This window comes from Chiloscyllium plagiosum, chromosome 13, assembly GCF_004010195.1.
Source record: "Chiloscyllium plagiosum isolate BGI_BamShark_2017 chromosome 13, ASM401019v2, whole genome shotgun sequence".
NCBI classification, from domain to species: domain Eukaryota; kingdom Metazoa; phylum Chordata; class Chondrichthyes; order Orectolobiformes; family Hemiscylliidae; genus Chiloscyllium; species Chiloscyllium plagiosum.
The window spans coordinates 10,341,451-10,360,783 of record NC_057722.1 but is presented as its reverse complement, the minus strand read 5'-3'; the positions used below and the strand labels follow the sequence as shown (position 1 = coordinate 10,360,783).

The 19,333-nt window shown below is 42.6% G+C and overlaps 1 protein-coding gene across 1 annotated transcript in view; it reads right to left on the bottom strand.

Moving 5' to 3' along the window:
* The window catches only part of kif1aa (kinesin family member 1Aa), a 320,981-nt gene that overhangs the window by 3,771 nt on the left and 297,877 nt on the right, over window positions 1–19,333 (bottom strand). Inside the window, exons 44-50 of the mRNA XM_043702906.1 lie at window positions 18,994–19,139; window positions 17,410–17,619; window positions 14,156–14,227; window positions 13,197–13,321; window positions 11,773–11,916; window positions 5,991–6,183; window positions 4,307–4,425 (exon numbers count right to left, since the gene is read on the bottom strand). Of these exons, the coding sequence (XP_043558841.1) occupies window positions 4,307–4,425; window positions 5,991–6,183; window positions 11,773–11,916; window positions 13,197–13,321; window positions 14,156–14,227; window positions 17,410–17,619; window positions 18,994–19,139 (1,009 nt within the window). The remainder of the gene's footprint in view (window positions 1–4,306; window positions 4,426–5,990; window positions 6,184–11,772; window positions 11,917–13,196; window positions 13,322–14,155; window positions 14,228–17,409; window positions 17,620–18,993; window positions 19,140–19,333) is intronic.

The following is a 19,333-nucleotide window of genomic DNA, read 5'->3' as shown; positions in this document are numbered from 1 at the left end:
TTTAGTCAATGCAGTCAGTACCAATACCGCCCACACTAGACAACATATACAGTAATGTTACCACACACTGTAACATTTGAACACCTTTAGCATGATACATTCAGGTAAACCACATAACCGTCATTATAACAAAATCTCCTGATCCACACGACTCAATGCATTGTAATTCTAGTTTTCTACTGAACTGTTGTAGTAACAGTGACAATCTTTGATGCATTCCAGAACTCTAACAGTAAAATTCTCAGATATACATTACACCAAAAACCTCTCTTATACCTCTTCAGATTGATAATATTCAAAATGAAAGTGGATGTTCATCATATGCAAATCACTTAAAGCTCAAATGGTGCAAGAAGCCCATGTCTGATCAGGAGGCTGGAATGGCTTGACCTGTAATAGCTCACAGCATAATACTGAGAAAGGTCACCACTACTCACTACCACTTTGGCTAATATAGCCCTCCTAAACACGCTGTCAGGTATACCCCATACCTCTCAGCATTATACTGTCTGATATACCCCATACCTCTCAGCATAACACTGTCTGATATACCCCATACCTCTCAGCGTAACACTGTCAGATATACCCCATTTCTCTCAGCATAACACTATCTGATATACCCCATACCCCCAGTGTAATATTGTCTGATATACCCCATACCTCTCAGCATAATACTGTCTGATATACCCCATACCTCTCAGCATAACACTGTCTGATATACTCCAACCCCTCAGCATAACACTGTCTGATATACTCCATACCCCTCAGCATAACACTGTCTGATATACCCGACACCCCTCATCATGACACTGTCTGATATACTCCATACCCCTCATCATGACACTGTCTGATATACTCCATACCCCTCATCATGACACTGTCTGATATACCCATACCTCTCAGCATAACACTGTCTGATATACTCCAACCCCTCAGCATAACACTGTCTGATATACCCCATACCCCTCAGCATAATACTGTCTGATATACCCCATACCTCTCAGCACAACACTGTCTGATATACTCCAACCCCTCAGCATAACACTGTCTGATATACCCCATACCCCTCAGCATAACACTGTCTGATATACCCGACACCCCTCAGCATAACACTGTCTGATATACTCCATACCCCTCATCATGACACTGTCTGATATACTCCATACCTCTCAGCATAACACTGATATACCCCGCACCCCTCAGCATAACACTGTCTGATATACCCCACACCCCTCAGCATAACACTGTCTGATCTACCCAACACGCCTCAGCATAACACTGTCTGATATATCCCATACCTCTCAGCGTAACAATGTCTGATATACCCCATACCGCTCACTGTAACATTGTCTGATATATCCCATACCTCTTCGTGTAACACTGTCTGATATACACCATACCTCTCAGCATAACATTGTCTAATATACCCCATACCCCTCAGCATAACACTATCTGATATACCCCATACCTGTCAGCGTAACACTGTCTGATATACCCCATACCTCTCAGTGTAACATTGTCTGATATACCCCATACCTCTCAGCATAACACTGTCTGATAAACCCCATACCTCTCAGCGTAACACTGTCTGATATACCCCATACCCCTCAGCATAACAGTGTCTGATATACCCCATACCTCTCAGCATAACATTGTCTGATATACCCCATACCTCTCAGCGTAACACTGTCTGATATACCCCATACCTGTCAGCGTAACACTGTCAGATATACCCCATTCCTCTCAGCGAAACACTATCTGATATACCCCATACCTCTCAGCATAACAATGTCTGATATACCCCATCCCTCTTAGCATAACACTGTCTGATATACTCCATACCTCTCAGTGTAACACTGTCTGATATACCCCACACCCCTCAGCATAACACTGTCTGATATATCCCATACCTCTCAGTGTAACACTGTCTGATATACCCCATACCCCTCAGTGTAACATTGTCTGATATACACCATACCCCGCAGCATAACACTGTCAGATATATCCCATACCTCGCAGCATAACACTGTCTGCTATACCCCAAGCCTCTCAGCGTAACCCTGTCTGATATACCCCATACCTCTCAGCATAACATTGTCTGATATACCCTATACGTCTCAGCATAACACTGTCTGATATACCCCATTTCTCTCAGCGTAACACTGTCTGATATACCCCATACCCCCCAGTGTAATATTGTCTGATATACCCCATACCTCTCAGCGTAACACTGTCTGATATACCCCATACCTCTCAGCATAACACTGTCTGATATATCCCATACCTCTCAGCATAACATTGTCTGATATACCCCATACCTCTCAGCATAACACTGTCTGATATACCCCATTCCTCTCAGCATAACACTGTCTGATATACCCCATACCTGTCAGCGTAACACTGTCTGATATACCCCATACATCTCAGCGTAACACTGTCAGATATACCCCATTTCTCTCAGCATAACACTATCTGATATACCCCATACCCCCAGTGTAATATTGTCTGATATACCCCATACCTCTCAGCATAACACTGTCTGATATACCCCATACCTCTCAGCGTAACACTGTCTGATATACCCCATACCCCTCAGCGTAACACAGTCTGGTATACGCCATACCTCTCAGCATAACATTGTCTGATATACCCCATACGTCTCAGCATAACACTGTCTGATATAGCCCATACCTGTCAGCATAGCACTGTCTGATATACCCCACATGCCTCAGCATAACACTGTCTGATATACCCCATACCTCTCAGTGTAACACTGTCTGATATACCCCATACCTCTCAGCATAACACTGTCTGATATGCCCCATACATCTCAGCGTAACACTGTCTGATATACCCCATACCTCTCAGCATAACACTGTCTGATATATCCCATACCTCTCAGCATAACACTGTCTGATATACCCCATACCTCTCAGCATAACACTGTCTGATGTGCGCCATACCTGCCAGCTTAACACTGTCTGATATACCCCATACCTCTCAGTGTAACACTGTCTGATATACCCCATATCCATCAGCATAACACTGTCTGATATACCCCATACCTCTCAGTGTAACATTGTCTGATATACACCATACCACTCAGCATAACACTGTCTGATATACCCCATACCTCTCAGCGTAACACTGTCAGATATACCCCATTTCTCTCAGCATAACACTGTCTCATATATCCCATACCCCTCAGTGTAATATTGTCTGATATACCCCATACCTCTCAGCATAACACTGTCTGATATACCCCATACCTCTCAGCGTAACACTGCTTGATTTACCCCATACCTCTCAGCATAACACTGTCTGATATGCCCCATACCTCTCAGCGTAACACTGTCTGGTATACGCCATACCTCTCAGTGTAACACTATCTGATATACCCCATACCTCTCAGCGTAACACTGTCTGATATACTCCATACCCCTCCGCATAACACTGTCTGATATTCCCCATACCCCTCAGCATAACACTGTCTGATATACCCCATACCTCTCAGCATAACCCTGTCTAATAATCCCTATACCTATCAGCATAACACTGATACTCCCCATTCCTCTCAGCGTAACACTGTCAGATTTAGTCCACAACTCTCAGTATATCTCTATCAGATTTACTCCATAACTCTCAGAACATTCGGGATGTCTGAAAGATCTCAAATATTCCACTTTAATATTGATAGATATACCCACAGCTTTTGTTATCAATCTGCATGATACAACTCATACGCACCACAATTTTGTCAGATGCACCCCACACTCTCACTATAAAACCAACAACACAAACTGAATACTTCTCACTTTACCTCTGTCTAATACTTCCCAGTCTTCTCACTATTGCACTATCAGTTACACCCGAAAGCTCGCAGTATTGATGTTTAATGCTGAGAAGTTTGTTTCTCAATCCAAGCCCTCTTCTAACACGTCCAATTTCTGTCTTATACTGAGGGCTATCCAAGGCTCTTTATATGGTAATGAAGCTATGAGCCTCAATGTCACTGGAGTTTTCAACTTTCAGTGGGTCAGGCAGCAAGAGTAGGGAGATACAGTTATTCCCAAGCTTCAGGGAAACCCTGGCAGCCTCATTGAGGTGAGGACCTGGTATCCATTGGAGTGTAGTGACTTCACACCCAGCCCCTGGATTCAGTTGCTTGGCCAAGGAACCTCCATCAATGGCCACTCTTCCATGATCACTCCAATCCACAGCGCATATGGAGGAATTCCAAATTCTGGGCAGCCTGTGATTTTCTGATCAATCTGAATAAGAATCCAGCCTCTTGGGTAAGATTTACCTGATTGACCCAGCAAGGAGGGGGTTGAAGGCATACAGCCAGTCTTGCATCTCTTTATCGTTGCAGGCTTGCAGCAATATCCCACGGTGCTCAGTGCACACAGCAAATGTGTTTGGAGTCTGCAACGTAAGAACAGTGCAAAGGAGAGGGTCAGTAATGAAGGCCATTTAAAGGAGCATTGCAAACATGAACTAAGTAGGCTTTAAAGGAACAAGAGCTTGCTGCTGAATGTTATTATCATTTTACAATGTATTGGACACAGAGTGTTTCCCCAGGACATTTGGAATATTGTGTACAGTTCTGGTCGCCCCACCACAAGATGGATGTGGATAGGGTACAGAAACCATTTACCTGGTTTGGAAGATATTAATTGTGAAGAGAGATTGGACAAACTTGGTTCGTTTCCACTTGAACATTGAAGGATGAGGGCCGACCTGATGTGTGTTCTCAAAATTATGAGAGGCATGGATAGAATGATTGTAGGAATCTTTCTCCCAGGGTAGCAATGTCAATTACTAGGGGACATAGGTTTAAGATAAAAGGGGGTAAGTTTAAAGGAGATGTGAGTGGCAGGCTTTTTACACAGAGGGTGGTAAGTGACCAGAATGCACTGCCAAAGGAGATGGATACAATAGCACCAATTAAGTGGCAGCTTGACAGATATATGAATAGGCAGGGCATAGAGGGATATGGACCACATAAAGGTGAAAGGTTTTTAGTTTAAAAAGGCATCATGCATCAGCACAGTCCAAGTGGGCTGAAGGGTCTGTTCCTGTGCTGTACTGCTCTTTGCTCTTCGAAGAACAAAGTTGAGACCCAACAGTTCTGTTTGACAACAATGCTTCATTCATTGCTATGAAACCTGGGATAATCCTTAGTCACACCAACAATCTATCAATGTGCTTGACCAATATTCCACCAATGACTTTTGACAGACATGAAGAAAAGGAAAGCGGACAACAATTAATTCCAGCTCTGGTGTCATTGTATAACCAAATGGGCCTGAAGGCCAAGGCATCAGGTAGTGGCACTTTTGAATAGTTTGTGGGTGAATGTTAGAAGATGCCCAAAACGTTGTGTGTGTAAGAGTTGGGAGTAGGGTATACTCAGACACAGTCTGGGATGGGCAGAGGTGCATACATGTTTAGCCCCAGCCTTAGGGGTGAGCGGTGCTCAGTGGTCAGTCATGGTTTGGGATTCAGTGCAGTGGTCAAGATGGAGAATGGGTGTAGATGATTAATCATGGTCTGGGATGAATGTTGTAGATGGTCAGTCATTGTTTGGGATGGAGGGTGTGGATGATCAGTCACAGTCTGGGTGGGAGGATTAGGCAATGGTCAGTTGTGGTCTGATGAGTGAGGGGTGGATGATCAGCCACAGTTGGTGGCTGGATCTGTGCTAGATGATCATATACAGTTCTGGTTAACATTAAGCAGTGTTAGATGAAGGATGTAACTGGTATACTGTTCAATGTAATGCTGTCATAGAGACATGGGAAACTCCTCCAAACTTTCATGATGAAATGTGGGACAGAACAACAAGGAATCATCACAGGGGAGATTCAAACTGTATGGTCAAGGATGCATCATCTATCTTTTCTCCTGGAAACACCACAGTGGCATTTCAGCCAAGATTACAGCTCTTCGCTGCAGTCCTAGAGAGTGAAAGAAGCAGATTGTGCTACCTTGAGCATGGCCTGTTGGTCCTCGCTGTATTCCACTTGTGCTGCTGACAGGTTAAGGATGGCTCGCTCCACTGTGTCCTTATCGGTGTTGTAAATGTAGACGTATGGCCGCCGTACAACCACATAACGCTTCACCCAACCATTGGTCTGAGGCTCCAGGAAGTGCAGGGTCCCTTTCTTTGATACAATCGGACTGGAAGGGAAGACACAATAACAGCTGAGAATTAATTTCACATAGCTGCCTGGACATTGGATTTCTTTTTGTCAGGATCTCTTTCTAAATCCACAAGGGGTGGACAAGGCAGTAGGTTTGTCAAGGAAGAAGAGAGTTGTGATAGATGGGCTGATTCTGGGTAAGTTCCCAAACTCTGTAGAGTGCCTGGACACCAAGTAATGTCATTCTGCTCAGGTTTGTCTGCTTCTGGTCTCTCATTCACCAGCTTTAGGAATGAGAGCAAAGAGCAGTACAGCACAGGAACAGACCCTTCAGCCCACTAGGACTGTGCCGATGCATGATGCCTTTTTAAACTAAAAGGTCAGGCCATTGTTATTACTTGGAAGTTCTGCTAGAAGCTTTTCCAGAATCGTGACTCAGGGATGGACAGGATTGGCAGCTTAATGTTCTAGGGTATAGATGCTACAGGAAGGATAGAAAGGGAGGCAAGAGAGGAGGGGGAGTGACATTTTTGGTTCGGCAGAATGTTACAATTGTACTTATGGAGAATATTCCTGGGAGATCATCCATTGAAGCTTATATGAGTGAACTTAAAAATAAGAAAGGGATGATCACCTTGTTGGAATTGTATTATGGCACCCATACCCCCACCCCAGTAGTCAGTAGGAATGTGAGAAGCAAATATGTAAGGAGATCGCTGATATCTGTTAAAAAAAAATAGGGTTGTATTGGTAGGGGATTTAAACTTTCCAAACATAGACTGGGGGACTGCCACAATGATCAAAAATTTAAAGTTCAAAGTTGGATTAAGACAAAGTTTGATGATATTAGGCAGGAACTTTCAGAAGTTGATTAGATGTGGCTTCTCACAAGTAAAGCACGGTGGCACGGTGGCACAGTGGTTAGCACTACTGCCTCACAGCGCCAGAGACCCGGGTTCAAGTAAAGAGACTGTTTGAAAGTGGAGGCCTTTAAAAATGAGATAGCATGAGTTCAGAGACAGTATGTTCCTGGTAGTGTGAAGGGCAAGACTGGTAGGTGTAGAGAATGCATGATGATTAGAGAAATTGAGGCTTTGGTCAAGAAAAAGGAGGCATTTCTCAGGTATAGACAGGAGGGATTGAGTGAATCCCGAGAAGAGTGTAAGGGCAGTAGGAATGTACTTAAGAGGGAAATCAGGAGGGCAAAAAGGGTAGCTTTGGAAATAAGATTAAGGAGAATCCAAAGAGATTCTATAAGTACATTAAGGGTAAGGGAGTAACTAAGGAGAGAACAGAACCTCTTAAAGATCAGCGAGACTGTCTGCATGTGGAACCACAGGAGATGGGTAAGATACTATATGAATATTTTGCATCAGTATTTACTGTGTTAAAAAAAAGAATAAACAATGACATTCTCGAAAAGAGTTTATATTATTGAAGAAGAGGTTTTAGAGGTCTTAAAATACATGAAGATAGATAAATCCTTGGGACTTGATCAAGTGTTTCCCAGAACTTTGTGGGAAGCTGGGAAAGAGGTTGCTGGGCCCCTTGCTGAGATACTTGTAACATCAACAGTCACGGGTCAAGTACTGGGGCCGGGAGGGTGGTTAATGTTGTGCCATTATTTAAGAAAGGTGGTAAGAAAAGCCAGGGAAGTATAGACCAATGAGCCTTACATCATTGGTGGGTAAGTTGTTGGAAGGAAGTCTGAGGGACAGGATTTGCATGCATTTGGAAAGCCAACACGGCTTTGTCCATGGGAAATCATGTTTCACTGAGTTGATTGAGTTTTTTTGAAGAGATGACAAAGCAGATTGATGAAGGCAGAGTGGCAGACATTGTTTATATGGACTTAAAGTGTTTGATAAGGTTCTGCATGGAAGATTGGTTAGTAAGTTTAGATCACATGCGATCCAGGGGAGCTAGCCAATTGGATACAAAATTGGCTTGAAGGTAGGAGACAGAGGGTGGTGGTGGAGGATTGTATTCTCTGACTGGAGTCCTGTGACCAGTGATGCGTCACACAAGGATCTGTGCAGGATCCACTGCTTTGCATAATTTTTATAATTGATTTGGATGTGAATATAAGAGATATGGTTAGTAAGTTTGCAGATGACTTGAAAATAGGTGGTCTACTGGACAGTGAAGAAGAATACAATGGGACCTTGATCAAATGAACTACGGAGGAGTGGCAGATGGAATTTAGAGTCATAGAATCATACAGCACAGAAACAGACCCTTCAGTCCAACTAGTCCATGCTGACCATGCTCCCAAACCAAACTAGTACCATCTGTCTATGTTTGGCCCATATCGCTCTAAACCTGTCCTATTCATGTACTTATTTAAATGTCATTTAAATGTTGTAACTGTACTTGCATCCACCACTTCCTCGGGCAGTTCATTCCACACACAAACCACCCTCAGTGTAAAAAAAATGCCCTTCATATCCTTTCTAAGTTTTTCTCCGCTCACCTTAAAAATATGCCCTCTGGTTTTGCATTTCCCCACCCTAGGGAAAAGACCCTTTCTATCCACCTTATCTATACCCCTCATGGTTTTATGAGTCTCTGTAAGGTGCCCCTCAATCTCCTGTGCTCCAGTGAAACAGAATATAAGTATGTAAGTTAGCTCGCTGAGTTGGAAGGTTTTTTTCAGACATTTCGTCACCATTCTAGGTAACACCAACAGTGAGAGTCTCTGGTGAAATGCTGGTGGTATGTTCCATCTCTCTATTTATAGGTCTTGGTTTCTTAAGGTGGGTGATGCCATTTATTTTAGGGGAAGGTAGATAGGATCTAAATCAATGCGTTTATTGATGGAGTTCTGGTCAGAGTACCGTGTCTCTAAGAATTCTCGTGTGTGTCTTTGTTTAGCCTGTCCTCGGTTGTGTATGTTGTCCCAGTCAAAGTGGTGTCCTTTATCCGTACGTATGGAAACTAGTGACAGTGAGTCATGTCTTTTGGTGGCCATTGGTGTTTGTGCATCCTGGTGGCAAGTTTCCTGCTTGTACGTCCAATGTAATTTTTTTTTACAGTTCTTGCATGGCATCTTGTAAATGATGTTAGTTTTGCTGGTAGTATCTAATGGATCCTTTAGGTTCATTAGTTCCTGTTTAAGTGTGTTGGTAGGTTTGTGGGTTGTAGGATCCCAAGGGGTCTGAGTAGTCTGGGAGTCATTTCTGATACATCTTTGATGTAAGGTAGTATGGTGACAAAACATCTGAAAACAAACCTTCCAGCACAGGGAGCTAACTTACATACTTATCATCAACCTGAGCTACAAATCTTCTCAAAATTTGCTAGTCCCAGACTATCTTTATAGTGCTAACTCTGCATTCCTGGCAACATCCTGGTAAATCTTTTATGAACCCTCCCAATTTAATAATATCCATCCTGTAGCAGAGCAACGAGAACTGGACACAGTACCCCAGAAGAGGCCTCACCAACATCCTGTACAACGTCAACATGACGTCCCAACTTCTAAACTTAAAAGGTCTGAGCAATTAAGGCAAGCATTTTAATCACCTTCTTAACCATCCTGTCTACATGGGACTCAAATTTCAACTAAGTATGTACCTAAATCCCTGGGTGTGTCTGTTTTACAAAATGACCCAGGGCCCTATCATTATTTGTATAAGGCCTGCTATTGTTTGTCTTACCATAATTCAATACCTCATATTTATCCAAATTAAACTCCATCTGCCACTCCGCAGCTGATTGACCCAATTGATTCAGATCTCTTTGTAATCTTACAAAGATTGAATTCAGATAAATGTGAAGTATTGCATTTTGGTAAGGCAAACTAGGACAGGTCTTATACAGTAAATGGTAGGACTCTGGGGAGTGCTGCCGAACAAACAGATTTAGGAGTACAGGTGCATATTTCCTTGAAAGTGGAGTCACAGGTTGACAGGGTAGTGAAGAAGCTGGTTGGTATGACTTGTCTTTATTGGTCAGTGAATTAAGTGTAGGAATTGGAATGTCATGTTGTGGCTGTATAGAAATTGGTGAGACCACTTTTGGAATACTGCATACTATTCTGGACGCCCTTCTATAGGAATGGTATTGTTAAACTTGAGAGGGTGCAGGAAAGATTCACAAGGTTGCTGCCGTGACTGAAGGGTTTGAGCTATAGGGAGAGATTGAATGGACTAGGGCTTTTTCCTTGGAGCATTGCAGACTAACGGGTGACTTTATAGAGGCTTACAAAATCATGAGGGGCATGGATCTGGTGAATACCCACCTTTTCCTAAGGTTAGTGAGTCCAAAACGAGAGGACATCGGATTAAGGTGAGACGGGAAAGATTTTAAAAAGAACATAAGAGGTAACTTTTTCACACAGAGCTGCCACAAGAAGTGGTACAAAATTTAAAAGGCATTTGGATGGGTACTTGAGTAGGAAGTATTTAGAGGGCTATGAGCCAAATGCTGGCAAAGGGCACTACGTTAGAGTGGAATGTCTGGTTGGTACAGATGAGTTGAATTGGGGGGGTCTGCTTCTGTGCAGTATGACTAAATGACACCAAGTGTATAGAGTTCTGGTTAACCTGCACGTGGAATACCACCTGCAGTTAAGAACACCACATCTTCCGAAGGGATATATCAGCCATGTTGTGGGTTACAGATTTACAAGAATGATACTGGGATGAAAAGAATTATATTGAGGACATTTTGTATTGACTGGAGACAAAAAAGCTGCAGATGCTGGAATCCAAAGTAGACAAGCTGGAAGAACACAGCAAGCCAGGCAGCATTGGGAGGTGGTGGTATAACCCTTCTTCAGGGCTTCCCCACCTCCTGATGCTGCCTGGTCTTGCTGTGTTCTTCCAGCATCCTGCTTGTCTAGGTTGCATTGACTGGTTGTGCTCCTCTGTGCATTGAAGACGAATGAACAAACCCCTTGAGGAATTTAAAATGATTAAAGGGCTGGGAAGGGTAGATAGAACAAAACTATTCATCATGTGTCAGAATCCCTGATAATAGGGATGTAAAGCTCAGCTGTATTGGAGTGATCAGAAAGCACTGATTCAGATAAAGTACAATGGAAACATCTAGCTCACTAAAAAAAAAGCCATTAAGGCTTTGGGGCCAAATAGAATGCCAAAACTAAAATTGTTATTTCCCCTTTTGCTAAAGGAATTGAGGGTTATGGCACAAAGGTAGGTAAATGAAGTGAAGATACAGGCCATAATCTACTAAATGGTGAAATAGGCTCTATCTGATTCTACACCCCATGTTGTCCAAGTAAAAGGTCTGTGCCAGCAAAGACAGGTTTTGGAGTTCCTAGTCTTCTTCCCAAAACCCCTTTCATTGTGGACTGGGAGGACAGGGTTTCCAAAAGGCACCTGAATTTATAAGGGCGACCTGAATTTGTATGGGAACAGGAATCTGTTTACCTAACAGTATCAAGCTCCACTTATAGCTGTCCTGGCTGCAATTTGCTAACAAGTGCAGCCAATCTGACTCACGTGGCTCAGTAGCACAATGTGTGAGTGTCCCGAGTGAATAATATAATCAATTTGTAAATCATACAAAGGAGAGATTGTGACCGTTGGAGAGGAGTGGCTGACATCATTGATGCTGCTTAAGCCTGCAAAAAGTAGGAGAGATCACTTTGTCCCCGTACCTCACTCTGATCTCCTGGATATCAGCTACAAACATGCGAGCGCTTCCTTTCTCATCCTTGCCGGCAACAGGAGATTTCTTCAATTCACCTTCTTGTAGTGAATCAGGATCAGGACTGATTTCTCTGGATTGGGTCTCAGGGGTCCTAATACAGAGAGAAGAACATTTAAAAGATGTCCCTTCATCCCCACATGCGCTTTGGTCAGCCAGTCTAGAGATTGAGACTTTCTTTCAATTAAAAAGAGATTGCCTGCCTCCAGAATATCCTTTATTGTCACTTGTACTTAAGTACAGAAGTACAGGAGTACAACAAAAAGCTTTTATAATGGCTGCCTTTTAATGGCACCTTCTTAGGTATAAGTACCTAAGAACAAATCTTAGACTTAAAAAAAGAAGTGTTATTATACAAAAGATGATTAAAAGGAAAGCAGCAGTTATACTTTGCTGAATAGATTGTTCAGTGATTTCAGTTATTTACATCTCTCTATAATGTATCCCTCATTACATCACTGAAACAGTCTCTGATACAATTATAAACACTCTGATGTAACCCATATTCTATAGTGGTATGCAAACCTTCATTTTAACAAGCTAAACATCTCTTATTATAATGCTTTTTTATGTACCACATGTTCCTCACTGTGACAATTCAAACAAACCTCTTTCACTTTGGTATAGCACTTTGTGATACACCTTAAAATACAATAATTTCTGATATTGCCTTCTGCACATCTCACTATCACAGTCTCTGATATGCACTACAACCCTCGCTCTCTATGTACGCCATGTCTCCCAATGTAGCAGAACTTGACATATTCTGCAACCTTCACTATCTTATTCAGTGGACCCCTTATTGATATTTTCTAATTAACCTGTTCAGAGGTGTTATAATTGTTGAGTCCACGCCTCCTGACTTACAGATTGGGACACTACCATTGGCCCTTAATGGACCACTTGTTCTTTTTTAAATGGGGTTAGATGCCAGAGTGTGGTTTCTTCGATTTTTAAAACTTTTTTAAAAAATTAATCTGTTCAGAGACATTATTACGCACATCTGGAGCAGGTGGGACTTGAACAAAGGCCTCCTGGTCTAGGGGTAGGGACACAAGAGGACCCAATGGGCTACTTATTTCTTTTTTAATGAACTTGCATTTATACAACACCTTTTTTTTCTTAACCTGCTTTTCTAATCTACCTGCTCAGAGATGTTATGACTGGCTTCTGGTGCAGATGGAACTTGAACCAGGCCTCCCAGTCCAGGGGTAGGGACACTACCACTGTGCCACAAAAGGTCCCAATGGATTACTTGTTAAAGACTGACTATAACCTACTGCAGCCGCTCAGGAGGAAGCTTGTCACTTCATGTATTACTGCAGATGTCAGAGAGAATATGGAAAGATAAGTTAGGAAAACATGGGCGCTAACCTGAGCTCTGGGGCGATGTACTGTCCTTCCAGCAGAGAGGGACAGGTCGAGGAAGGGGGCAGTGTTGTGTTGCTCAATGTAGAGAATGACGTGTCCCTTGTCAATGTGACGGACATCTCAGATATCTGTAAAACAGGAAGAGGAACAGTGTAAGATTTTGCACCAGCTTCTTATATTCATCTTCTAATAGACAATTTTCACCACTTTGATGTCCGTCACTTTGCTCTCTTCTTCCATTCCCAACTGCAGCGATCCTATTTCAAGGTGTGTCTCATTTATAGAATCCAAGAGAATCACATTGCATTTGACCCATTATGCCTGTGACAGCACTTTGCAATAGCAATCTAAAATGCTCACTTCCCCTCTTCTGTAGGACCAGAAACACATGTTATTTATTCCATTGTGGATCTTTTCTACAATATTCTCCAAAATATACTAAAGGTATTTAAGGTATATAAACGTATTTATATATGGGGCTATGATATATAAAGGTATATAAGTGATTCTAAAGGTATACAATATACAAGATATTCTATGATATCTCTTGGTTATGGTGTCTCCATTTGCTGTTGATGTCCCAAAGATATTGTATCAATCAAAACTCCTGACCTTGGTTGCAAAGAGTTGTCTGTACCCCTGACTAAGAAATCTCCCAGAACAAATACTCCTCTATTCTGACATACCTTCCTGTCACCCTTGGGTACTCCTTTATTCCAAGGGTGATGTGGTTTTGAGTTCCTTTGAGCTTTTGTCATTGCCCATCCCATAATTGTCCATGCATTTATACATCCAGGACTTGCCATCCAACAGATATCCTCTCCAAGCTACCCATTTCCTCACACTTGTCCATTGAGTGGCACACACACACAAATGCACGCATATGCACACCAGAAAACAGGGTCAAGGTGCACATCGTATTAACTTGGGATAAAGTGAGTTCTCACAAAGTGTCAGCATACCTTGCTCTCACTGGCGCTGATACAGACATGGCTGTACTCCCTATTAAATGTGTGGGATAGGAGTCGGAGGCACTGGAAGAGAGAACAACACCAATTAGCTTCTGATCATATTGTTTCATCAATAAATCTGTCTGTTCGCTGCCGAACCAGTTTCCTCCAGGTGGTAACTCATTTGTCAGAGGGCACCTAAGGGTCAACCACATTGCTGTGGGCTTGGAGTTACATGTAGACCAGACCAGGTAGGGTCAGCAGGTTTCCTTCCCTAAAGAGCATTAGTAGATCAGATGAGATTTTCCAACAATCAGCAAGTCTCCTGGTCCTTAATAGACTCTTAATTCCAGATTTTTATTGAATTCAAGTTCCATTATCTACCATGGTGGAATTTGAACCCAAGTCTCCAGAACATTTCTGAGGATGGATCACTCGACCGGAAATGTTAACTCTGATTTCCCTCCACAGATGCTGCCAGACATCCTGAGCTTTTCCAGCAATTTCTATTTTTGTCCCCAGAACATTAGCCTGAGTCTCTGGATTAATAATTATGATAATATCATAAGGCTATAGTAGCCACGAATAGCCAAGGTCCTTCTTTAATGTATCTCTCCCCTAGTAAGAGTCCTGAACTGCAATGGTGCTCCTGAGTAATGATCCTCTATGGTATCCTTCCCCTTACCCTACACAACATCCCTCTTCAGTACTTAACCCCTTTCCCCCGATAGATCTGCATGGCAACAGGCTTAGGGGAAATCTCTTGCTGTTGCTGACCCTTGAGCAGTTTTGGGAACACACTGGCAGTTACTGTCTCCCCTCTGCTGTCCATTGTCCCAAGCCCTGGGAAATCTAATTCCAGCCACTTCATATAAATTGCAGACAACATACAAAGAACAGAGCCTTATTAACACCTTTTAACTCATTCTCCAGAATGGGTCACTCAAATATCTTCAGACTCATTACACTTTCACCAGAGGCAAGCACTCTTGTATGGGTTGGATTTCACCTTTTAAAGCACTGAAGAAGGTTACCTCAGAGCACAACATCATTTTGATCAGATGGGCCAAAGGGCTGAGGAGTGGCAGATGGAATTTAATTTCGATAAATGTGAGGTGCAGCGTTTTGGAAAGGCAAATCAGGGCAGAACTTATACACTTAATGGTAAGGTCCTAGGGGGTGTTGGTGAACAAAAGGATATGGGCCAAATGCTGGCATATGGGACAAAATTTATTTAGGATATATGGCTGTCATGGATGAGTTGAACCTAAGAGTCTGTTTCTGTGCTGGATATCTCTATGACTCTACAAATGTAAAATAAAGAAATGAAACGGACCTACCCACTGCGGGTGAGGCTGAATGTTAACATTTTCTCAATGTGTTTGATTGCTAATGAGACCTGCCATTCTCATATTTTCAAGTGCCCTGCACTGACATGAACTCCTTTGCTAACCTCCTATTGAATCTTGAGCCTTTGATCCACATCCCTTAATAATTTGTTGACTTCAATTTTTAAATTAACAATTAATCTAGCATCAATTGCTATCTGTGGAAGGGCGTTCCAAACTTCTACCAGCTTTTGCAAAGAGAAAAGCTTTGCAATTCCACTCCTGAAAGGTCTGGCTCTAATTTTAAGACTTTGCCCCCTATCCTAGACAGCCTAACCATTGGAAATAGTTTATCTATATCTATCTTTTCTGTTCTTAATATCATAAAGCTTTCAATCAAAACATCTCTTAATTTTTTGAATTCCAGGGACGTCATCTCATCATCCTCATATATCACAGAGAAAATGTGCAAACTCACACAGTCACTTGTGGGTAGAATCAAACCTGGGTCCTCAGTGCTGTGAGGCAGCAGTGCTAACCACTGAGCCACTGTACTGCCCAGAAGGCTGCATTGTCACCAAACGAAAAACGCAGCTTTCTGCTCTTGCGGCTTGCACTGAGCGCTGCTGGAGCACTGCAGTAAGCCTGAGAGAGAGAGAGAGATGTTGGCCAGGGAACACAGTTGTATGCTGAAGTGGCAGGCAACTGGAAGCTCAGGGCTATTTTTGCAGTGAGAACATAGGTGTTCTGCAAAGTGGTCACCCAGTGTGTGCTTCATTGAGGAGACCACATTGTGAGCAGTGAATACAGTCGACTAGATTGAGTGAAGCGCAGGTAAAGTGCCACTTCATCTGAAAGGTGTGATAGGGCCTTAGATGGTGAAGAGAGAGGAAGCTCACAAGTGAATGTGTCAATATACATTCGTAGTTTGCTGGCTAACTTCACCCCTATCTTGTCATTTTACATTTCCTGCAGTGTTGTCCATGTTTGTGTCATCAACAAATCCAGATACCTGGCTTCCTACTCTGTCAGCAAAGTCATTGATAAGTACGGTGAATAGTTAAGGATCTAACACAGATCCTTTCATGAAACCTGCCAATTTCTTTTCTTTATTGTTGTGTGAGATGTGGACATCACTGATAAGGTCAGAATTTATTGCCCCATCCCTAACTGCCTTTGCTCATTATTTTGAAAGGGCAGTTAAGAGTCAACTCCATTGCTACAGATCTGGAGTCATATGAAGACCAGATCAAGGGAGGATGGGAAATTCCCTTCTCCAAAGGGTTACTGGATTTTTTTAAAAATGACAATTGATGATGTTTCATGTTGACATTAGGCTAGCTTTTATTTTCAGATTTTAATGAATTTAAAGTTTACCATCAGTCATGGGATTTGAATTCTTGTCCCTCCTGGGTTTCTAGATTACCAGTATAGAGACTTTCCTACTGACAGTGATAAGACACTGTTCCCATTGAGTATTAGAGGATCTGCCCATTACCCCTACTTTGTCTCCTGTCACTCAGCCAATTTCCAAACCAGGTCAATCATTTGCCCTCACTTCAATGAGCGTCATCAGTTTCTTAGACAGCAAAGGGAGAGGGTAATTTTCCAATCTAAGGGATCCCAAATTGACAGAAGATTACAATGAAAGCATACAAAATATTTTCACCTACATTTTTATAAGCAGTACAGGGGGAGCATTACATTACATCTCACCCTTGCTACGTCTACCCTGGGAATTTGTTGGTGACACTGGGATAGAGAGTGGAAAATAGGACCATTCAATTAATTAGCATCCTTCACTCAATCAGAACAAAAGCCCCTCACCACAAAAAAGACGAGGCAGAATTCATATTCTATTGAGGAACAGCCAATAGCTCAAGCCTCACTTCCTTGGACTTTGGGCTCTCCTAGAGGGAAAACTGCTTGGCTCCTTACCTTAGCTGCTAACTCTTTCTGCCGTTCAGTGGTGGTGCAGGTAGAGGTTGGCATGTCATTGCTGCCTGTTGAGTGTAGGCTGTATGTTGAGGAGATGCTTTGGGATTCGCTAAGGTCCTCACTGGTATATGAGGAGACCGAATCGCAGCCTGACCTCAGTGTGCTCTCCAGCTTCTCACGCAATAACAGATAGTGTCGGGTCTTTTCCACCTGCAGGTCAAGAAACAAGCAAGAACGTCAACAAATAACTTACGTTACCTCGAAATATGACTCCCCTCTGTTTGATGAAGAGGAGAAAATTAGAGTACGAGCGTAAACTTGTGGGGAACATACAAACTGATTGTTAAAGTTTCAATGGGTTTGTGAAGAGAAAAAGATTAGTGATGACAAATCAAGATCCCTTCTGGTCAGAAACAGGAGAAATTACAATGGGGAACAAAGAGCTGACAGACCAATTAAATACATATTTTGATTCTATCTTCACAAAGAAGGACATAAATAACATCCAAAGAACATTGACAAACGCATGGTCTAGTGAGCAGGACAAACCAGAGGAAATCGGTATTAGTAGCAAAATGGTGTTGCAGAAATTGAAGGGATTAAAGGCCAATAAGTCGCAGAGATCTTAAGGAAATAGTAGATGTGTTGATGTTGACCTTTCAAGATTCTGTAGACTCTGGAACATATGAGGTACAGGGAAAACAGGGAAATACAGACCGATTATCCTAATATTCCTGATGATACTGGGGAAAACACAGGAGAAAATTAGAAAAAAGATATAATAGCAGAGCACTTGGGAAACAGTGACAAGATCAGACAGGTTCTGTATGGATTTATGAAAGGGAAATCATGTTGACAAATTGACTGGAATCTTTCGAGGATGCAATGAGTAGAGTTGGTCAGGGAGCGCCAGTGGATACGGTTTATTTGGACTTTCAGAAGGCTTTTGACAAGGTCCCACATAAAAAATTAACATGCTGGATTAAAGTGTATGGGTTGGGGGAAGTTTATTGACATGTTAAGGGAACTGATTGGCAGGCAGAAAAGAAGGAGTAGGAATAAATGGGTCTTTTTCTAAGTCAGAGACAGTGACTAGCTGGGATCAGTGTTAGAACCCCCAGCCATTCATAATATATATTATTGATTTAGATTATCTAAATGCAATATCTCAAAAATTGCAGACACTACAAAGCTGGGTGGAAGAGTAAGCTGTGAGGAGGATGTGATAGAGTTAGTGAGTGAGCAAATACAGTGGGCAGATGAAGTCAGGAAGGCAGATTATTATCTGAATGGCAGTAGATTGGGAAAGGGGATGGTCTACCAAAACCTGGTCCTCTGTGCCCACTGAACAAATGTAATGACTGATGTCAGCAGGGATGCTCTCCAAATCCTGCTAACAGTAGGAGGCCCTGCTGAAACTCAGGGTCTGAGTTCACAAATAAAGAACAAACATCTATTGGGATCCCAAATAGCACCCAGGGTCGGTGGAACTCAAATCCCAGCAAGCATTTGTTACTTCAGGTGAGAAAAACTTTCATTCAGATCACCCCACCCGCAGTACGCCCAGTCATGGGGTTTCTGTACCTCTTGCAAAAGGCTCAGTTTCTCCAGTTCCCACTGGTGGTCCAGAATGAGGCTGTCACTTCGAGGTCGCCACCCGGCCAGGTTCTCTTCTCCACGGACGTAGGCTACGGAAGTGTCAAGGACCCGTCTGCGTCTTCTCTGCATGCCTGTAAAGGAGGCAGAGTCTCAGTGTCTCTACAAGCCACAGAACGGTGGTTGAAATAATTCTCCGAATGGAGCGAAGGCGGATGGTGGACGAGGGCCAGAAAATTGTCCCAGCAATAAAAGGACCCCAAAGGAGGATCTCTGTCACTGGTTAAATTGATGGTGTTTGCCAATAAGCAGCCTCCCAAAATGCGAA